General features: G+C 39.2%; 1 protein-coding gene across 1 annotated transcript; it reads right to left on the bottom strand.

Moving 5' to 3' along the window:
* Nucleotides 1-7516: 7516 nt before the first annotated feature.
* LOC139722798 (uncharacterized) lies at nt 7517-8770 on the bottom strand. Its single transcript, XM_071634088.1, has one exon. The coding sequence runs from the start codon at nt 8448-8450 to the stop codon at nt 7650-7652; it is 801 nt and encodes a 266-aa protein (XP_071490189.1). The 5' UTR covers nt 8451-8770; the 3' UTR covers nt 7517-7649.

The raw sequence follows: 8770 nt of genomic DNA, 5'->3' as shown, positions 1-8770 counted from the left end.
TTTGACTGCGGAAGTTTGTCATTGAATAACGTTACGTTCGATGACGTCATGGGGCATTAATACAGCTTGTATAGATGTACAGAACAGCGTTTATGAACATGATCTAGATAGACTACACAGACTACACACACTAACGTCTCAAAATCGAAATACTCAAAATTCCATAATCACATTTGTGTACAGGACAAATCGTTTGAGTCAAGGATAAGTTTGACGAACCTTAAAGATTGTAGTATTTTTATAATGAAGTGTAAAGTAGAAATATTTATTTGGTAAAACTTGTAATTAATACAGTGAATTATTGATATTAAGTGAATGTGTATTTGTATGATTTCAGATGTATACATGAGTAGGTATGTGTGTGTATATATATATAGGCATATACACACATGCATATTATATTATATGCCGCAGTATGTTAAGTATTACTGTATATTAGTATTTGGAAGATTAGCACAGATGTTTTATTATACATTAGAATTTGTTGAAGGTATAGGCCTACCACCAGTGCACCTATCTTCATCATTTGCACCCTTGATTCTGCCCACAAATGTTCGCTACATATAGCATATAAAATAAAAGGATAAATAATATGAATATATTTGTACTTGGATTATATCGGAAAATTGTTCTCCACACGCTCAGGCATGACGGTCGCCACCATCTTTCTTGAGTTACCTAGGGCGCACGCCTGAGAAGCCTGCGAAACGCACTTCGTCGGGTTGGTAAGACAGATCTGAGGGTGGCATTGTGGCCGCCTTGACTGAGCGAGGATAACAATATTTTTTTATAATTAAAGAAAAAATATGGTTGGAAATAAAAGAAATATGTATATTATGATAGAATTTAAAATTGTTAAGAAATATTGCTAATTAATTTATAGGGAAATATAGATATTACATAGTCTGGCAAAAATAGTCAAAATTATGACTGATTGCCATTAAACCTAAAACAACAACAACAACAACAACAACAACAACTACACAAAGAGACTCACCTCCCTGATCTACTCGTACCTGTGTTGACTGCATGCATACTGCTCCCCCAGCAGTTCATTATGATAACCGGGATTTGTAAAAACGCCGGGATTTGTAGAAAGACGCCGGGAATATGGTAAAAATGTCTCGCCAGGAAATGTATAAATTTCGAAAATTGCATCAACGGAAATGTAAAAACGCTGCCGGGAACAGGAAATGTAAAAATCATGCATGGCCTACTTCAACGGTATGACGCCTCCGATGTTAGATGAACGCGACGTCTAGCAAAACTTTAACTGCTCATAGAACCTTTAGGACCTATGCTACCGTCTTCATTTTCTTGTAAACCCCACAACATATTTTAACAGAATGGCAGACAGCATCTTTATGGCGATTTGAAGTTGAAAGATCGGTCTTATCTTGTCGTGGGACAAGATAGGTGGGATAATCAATTATGTTTCGCTGAGACTATAGGATCTACGTCTGGCTTAATTCACGGAATCTGCCTATGGCGTCCCCCCCCCCCCCCCCCCCCCTCCCGGTCCCTATCTAGGCACCCATGGAACCGCCATAATCAAACATGAAATTTCAGTCATTAATGGTTTCATAGAACTAACTTACCTCTATCTCTTTCGGTTCGACAGAAGAAGATAAAAAATTCCGGAGACTTAATCCCCACTGGCCCCCGTTCGACGGTGGAGGGGGTGGTTATCATCACCATAAAGAAGCTATCTGCCAAGTTTGGTTATATAAGAATCCATCACAGATTTTCAAGAGGAAGTAGAAAATGTGGAAAATCCCCCCCCCCCCATCATGACCCCTGGGTCAGCCACTGATAACAAACATGAAATTTCAGTCATTAATGTCTTCATAGCACCAGTATAGTTAGCTCTATCTTTTTTCGATTCGAAAGAAGGAAATTAAAAAAAATCCAGAGTTTCGGGGGACTTGAAAGCTTCTGCCCCCCCCCCCTCCTTCGTCGGGGGGGGGGGGGGGGACTAATTAAACGAATTAAGATCATATAACCATAAAGATGAAAACGGTAACGGTTTATGAGCAGTTTCATTAGACATGGAGTTCAAATTTGAAAGTTGTCGGAGAAGTATAATGATTTGTGTATTTTTGATATATTTTAGTCTATACGTTTGTGTATGTATATGATGGTGATATGAAGATTATGTATAACTTTCCTAGCAGATTTCTCAATGTGTATGTATAAGTACATTTGATTAATTCTGCTATTTTGGTTATCAGGTGGTTTTTTATATGTATATATAATTGTGTAGTTTTATCTTTTATAGATCGTAGACTGATTGTATGATTATGTATGTTACCATAAAATGAAATATTACACTGTACAAAATTCTGCAATTCAGCCATGTTCATGGTTGCAAATGAATCTTTTTAAAATAAACCATTACTATTACCATTAACATCGGTACGTGGTGCCGTTGAGGTACATGATTCTTACATTTTTTCCGGCAAAATTGAACATACAGATTTATATTTTCCGGCGAGACGTTTTTATATTTCCCTTTGAGGTAATTTAGGAGGTTTTTACAATTTCTAGGCGAGACGTGTTTACAAATCCTGGCTCCACACGGTTTACGGCGTTTTAGCAATGTTAATCAGTGCGTGCCCTTCTCTATGGTTTTTATAGTCTGAGCCATGCAATCGCATTCATGTATACCTTCGCGCACAAGACTTGTAGTATAGATTGTAAACCCGGTATTGCCCATTTACAGTATTTGAAGTCTGTAAAACTTTAATTTGCTTTTTGCAACCTTTTAGCAATATTTTTTCTTTTTTCTTTTAGCAACTTAATGTAGGCCTGTGAGTTTACAGTCGACACATGATGTATATAGGTCCCTGATAGCACGGGTTTCGTAAGCCGCTATGGAACTAAGTCTTTAAAGAAGAATGGGACCTAAATGATAATTATGAGTGTATGAGTGTATGTGAATCCAGTCCAAATATAAGTTATATACAATCCTGTATAGTCTGATAAGAAAGAGTAAAATATTACAAGTTCAAGATAGGCACCCTATATAATTTTGATAGAAATAGGATGAAAAATAGGCCTACGGAAGTTATGACATTTTGAAATTTCGCTATTTTTCAGAAAACATTACTTGAACGGTCAATATGAATATGCAAATGGCAAAGTGAACATGTCAACCCCTCACAACTTACCATTATAGTTTGTACATTTTTTTTGTTTGTTTGTTTGTTTAAATTTCCGGTTTTTCATTGAAACGCAATTACGCCCGAGGCTCAAAGCCTTATCTAACTGATCACTATTCCGAAGTTATTCAACCAGGAATAACATCATGTTTCAGACTTTAAGGATAGAAACATTGACTTTTTGTCTCTTTCTTTTTTTTTGTACAAACACGATCAATGGAAAATATTGTGAGGTTACGACATGGTTAGATTACTCATTTGCGTATAATAGTTTATTCATATCTACTGTATAAGAAATGTTATGCAGAAATTAAGAAAACTTCAAAATGTCATAACTTCCTTATTGTTCATCCGATTTCATTCAACTTTGTTGGAAAACAGGAATTCTGCAAGTCAATGACCATGGAACAATACGTCGGTGTATATAAAACAGACCGATTTCCGATAAATGCAACATTCAAATTTATATCCACTGAAAACCCCCCACCTGCAATGCAGTGGTTGCTTCCGACTACAAGGGCGTTTCCCCCAAGGATTGCATGCCTTTACGTCAGAGCAACTTTACGCATGCAAACTGGATTTCTCACTTACAAACTAATGTTTATGGTACAGTAGTACAAATACAATTTACACTTGTACATGTATGAAAATATAATGAATATAAATTAGAAACGAATGAATGGAGCAGACTCTTAAAGGTTCCGAAACGAATGAAGTATCCAAATTTGAACAAATTACCCAGCCAATTAACAGCTCCCTTACGCAACCTGGCTTGCAAGCATAAAGTGTATATAATGTAACTGTATTTCCTGTTGAATAGTCAGGGACTGCCGTTACGCCAAAGCTTATTATACATGTAGGTTTTTTTTCCCTTATTCCTTCAATAAATATATTTAGTGATAGGATTGCTCGCATACTAATGTTGTGTAAGCTATCAGTCTGTGTTGTAGAGTCGTGTCTATACAACGGTTTATTGTTATTTGTTCACAACCAACACACAGAACACGATCAATCAGAGGTTCACTTCACCAAAAGTCTTTATTGAATCATATGGGAACTCGAATACGAAGTCAGTACTGTACAAGCGCAATGGCAAGGACGCGCACTCACATTCACTCAAAACTAAAGTAATATCATAAAGTGATTATACACCCCACGGAAAATCAATTTGTATGTGTGCTTCAAACGCGCAATTTCAATTACACTGTAGCAGCTTGCTTCACGGCAATCACACCATATCTGTACACCCAATCATGATAACAATTATTCTATGTCACGTGATGGCAAACGACGCGTACATAGTAAGCGATGCTATTATGATGTCACTCAGGAAGACTTTTACGATATGATATGGATTCTGCTAAGCGTAACATTTCCACTTTGGAATATGCCCCGCAAAAGTGCTCCGTATATTGGAAGCAAGCAAACAAACTTGATCAAATTTGTTCGGAGCAATATGTGACAGTAGCACATGATAATATCACCAGCATAACATGTAGAAGCACGAACGTTCTTCACTTAATCGCACCATTGACCCATTTTGTCCATACCTCTACTACTTGAACCTGGGAAGGGAAGTGCATTAACAGTGACTAAGCACACTTTGACAATAATGGGAGTTAACTTGTTTATCATAGAGCAATATACCTACTTACCATTGCATGACATGCTATACATCACGCGATCTAAAAGAATTCAACCGACTGTTTTGTTATTGCAACCATAAACACGAGGTGGTACACTATAACCACATAAATTTTATTGTATAAAGAGCATGGGGTTCTTTTCCAAATCTTCATTACTGTAATTTCTCTAGCATACACAGCCCCCGCCCTCAAAAGAAGAAGCAGGTGATTAAATCATTCCTAAATGTCACTTTTGATGGTTTCTATTTACCCTGCTTAACATTATATTTTACCGGTGTTCTAATGCCTATAACTCGAACGTATGAGGTCTTGTTGTTGATATACATTGTCATTTGCACTAGAATAGTATTTTTTCTTCTTCAAATTTTAAATCAAATTACCTCCTCTTTGTGCACCTTAAAAAACAAGCAAACACTCTTTGAATACACTAAGTTTCTCAAAGCTGTTTGAGGTATTTTGGCATACGTTACGAAAAATACTATAAATAATTTCTGCAATAACTGCCCTAACGATTTTACACGTATAACAGATTCTAGAGATTGTGACATAAGCATGAATACTCACTGAGTTGTTTTTACTGGCGGTTAAGTTTCTCCTTAGATCCCTTCCCCTATTTTTTCTTGCATTACAAATGAAGCTTTAGTACTTCCTCAGGAGGCAAAAACATTAGCGGCATTTCAAATAGCACACTTTTTTATAAACACATCGATGACAATATTCTTTCACTTGGATGATAGAATGCCCCCCCCCCCAAAAAAAAAAAAAAAAATGAATATCTTTCATTCATCGAGCTGTAGTCGGGCATGCGCTCTCCTTTTGCTTGACCAAAAAAAAAAAAAGAAAAAAAAAGAAAAAAGAAATCAGAACAGTTCGTGATCATTGTTTCCAAATACCACGTACATTGCTGTAGCAACGGATTCCCAGACTTTGCTTAAAAAATAAACAAACAACAAAATACAAAGAAAAAAATACACAATTATCCATTTCATCCCTTCATGACTGTGAATAAATCATCACGCATTATAACTTTTTTCATATAAATCATTCTTCAATCAAAATATACAAACCGTTCAAATTTCAACAAATATATACTCTTATCCGATTCGGAATAATACGTGCAGCACATATTTCAGACAATTACATTATATCCAAATTGTGACGAATACAAAAGTTGCATTGATGTGATACGGCTATAGCCAAGGAGGTTTATCTCCTTGGTCTAAATAGACGATCATTTCAAACACATAACTGACGTTTTATCGTCATTCGGTGAACATAATTGAAAAGACATTTAACAAGCACAGGGTTCGAGAAAACGGGAAGCAGCGAAACTCACAACATGCACACGCCATCATTGACGATGGGCGAAATCCCTGTCGCTGTATAGCCTAAAGCCCGCCGCACACTATACGACTGTCGGTCGCACGACTGACAGACTCTGGATCCGAAATAAACCATACTAACCTCAGAATAAACACGTTTGTTTATTTCAGATCCAAAGTCGCTTAGTCGAGCAACCGAAAGTCATACAGTGCGACTGGCTTTACATTCACCAAGTTTGATACGCTAACTAAACCCACGAGGTTCCCAGATGTTACATGGAGTAAACATTTACCGGGAGTCAAGTTACAAGTGGTTAAATACAATGTAACAGAGTTTTAACTGGAGGTAGACAAACCGGCGCCGTACATTTCGGAGGAAGAAAATCCAGGCGGTAAACACAGGAGAAGCGCGCGCGCACACACACACACACACACATACACACGGTTTAACAGATGCCACACACAGCAGTCCTGCCTATAAAAATGAATAAACGAGTCGCACGTGTTTTTGGAACGCCCACATTAACAAGACCAATGAGTGATGCTTTTCAAGTCCTTTATATCAAGCGTCGTCGTTCAATGCTATAGCTGTGGGAATAATGGACACCTTATTATATGCATCCTCACTACATTTCATTCACTCTTTGTAACTATTTTTTACTCACGATTTGGCAAAACAAACAAGATCAATATAAAGGCAAAGCAGCTGAAAAGTTCCGATAATTTTCTTTCACATCAAGCTTTATAACAGCTTTACAGCTTTTACTGTCTTTGTACAAGGGAATTTCAAAGAGAGAGAGAGAAAAAAAAATACAGTTTTGACATACAACGGGCAAGTCTGCAGAAATGTAATGCAATGTACCATGGGCTGGTTACTTCAAATTTCACTCTGGTCAGCTTTTTACGTTCAAGTGGAATAAAAGTATTAGCACAACAGATTTCAGTGAAGCGAGGCTTGCGTTTCCGTGTAATAGCCAAAGAGAATGCTACATACTGTAACCACACATTTTTAACTTGCCGAAATTTCGATGTTACGAGTATTGCTCGAATTTAGAGCTCTTTAGTCTCCAAGGACAGACAACAAAACTTGAAATCTGACTTTATTCTTTACTTTTGCTTTTAGGTGTATCAGACTTATTTTCAACAAATGCTTTTGAATGTAAAAATGTGACAGGAGACCTGTTACCTTCACCATATGTAGCAATCTACCAAGGTACATACAAGGAAGAGCGTGGGCAGTAATTTTCTGACTCAGCTCGCTGTGCACTCAACAATCACGGCATCAATGCCATTTCACAGCAAAGGAGCAAAAGCAATCAATCTTTGAAGAAATACAGGATGAGATATATATGATATTTGCACACACGACTTTAACAAACCAATGTTTACAACCCAAACTCATCTCAACTAATGGATGGCAAAATAAAATCAATAATTCATATCAGATTGCGTCATTTTCTCTATCCCAATACGAGACAAAAATCTGTCCAATCCTCACAAGGGGTAGTAATACTCCTGGATCACTGTGGACTTGGCGGGGAAGACTTGTCCGTCAAGAGACCTATCATGTGCATGAGATCCACTATTTCTTGTCCGGCTTCCTGTAGGTTCGGTGGCACCACGTTCCGGTACGCCCTTCGCGCGTCTTCCAGGCTGTCTCCCTTTTCGCGATCCAGCTTCATCATCACCTCCAGCGGGTTCGAGATGTGCAGGTAAGCCGACGTGGCCGCGCCGAGGACAAGTCCGTGTGCCTTCCTCCACTTCCACTCCGATTTCAGCGCCGCCCACTTCTCCGCCGCGCCGTCCAGGCGGGCCGCCTTGCTGGTGTTGGCATACTTCTCGATCACGGCCTCGAGGTCCTCCACGTGGCGGGGGAATATATGCGGCTTGATGAGAGTCTTTGGAAGCACACGCTGGAAGATGTACGACTGAAACTTGAAGGCGGTCTGTCCCGCGAGCATCGCCCACATTTCCCGCTCGCGAGTTTTGTTGTCGTCTTCGCTGAAGAAGTCCTCGGAAAGCACGTCGTTGCTCGAGTTGGAGAGACTGTGCGACTTCGCCCTCGTGGAGGGACCCGGCTGCGGTTGCTGCTCCTCGGACGGACTCGAAATCTGCGAGCGCTGACGTGCGATCAGCGGAGTGACATCGGTGGCAGCTCGAGGGCGTGCCCCACTGGAGACCGCACCACTGGTAGACATCGGTTCTTGACTGGCTGAGGAAGTACTAGTAGTCTGTATAGCTTGTTCTTCTCTGCTCACGCTAGGCTTGTCCAGCTTGCCCGGACAGCCGTTCTCGCCAATCGTCGGCGAAATTGCATCCATTTTCAAAATATCAGCTGCTTTTCAAGTCACTTATACCTATATCAGCATCAAATATTTTCTTTGGACGGATTCGACAGTAATTGAATTATGAGCAGGGTAACCCTGCTTGCATTAATATTCATATCGACGAAACAATGACCATATCTTGTTCCTACCGATGAAGACATCTGGCGGCTGAATACTGTAGCACTTGTGCAAATGTTTCGCAGAGGACAAATGAGCGCAATGGAATAAGGCTTGGCGAGTGAATCATTGCGAATAATACGCGATAGTGCCGCCTGGAAAAATAGCACAACTGATAAGCGGGTCCAAGAAGCTGG

Source organism: Diadema antillarum, unplaced genomic scaffold, assembly GCF_040938485.1.
Source record: "Diadema antillarum isolate AM-2024a unplaced genomic scaffold, OU_Dant_1.0 scf00000172, whole genome shotgun sequence".
In the NCBI taxonomy this organism is placed as follows: domain Eukaryota; kingdom Metazoa; phylum Echinodermata; class Echinoidea; order Diadematoida; family Diadematidae; genus Diadema; species Diadema antillarum.
Note: the sequence above shows the minus strand (reverse complement) of the source record. Positions and strands in the feature narration are given on the sequence as shown.

Excerpts from the sequence above, each read along its gene's own strand:
- LOC139722798 (XM_071634088.1), bottom strand. The coding sequence starts at position 8,450 with ATGGATGCAATTTCGCCGACGATTGGCGAGAACGGCTGTCCGGGCAAG.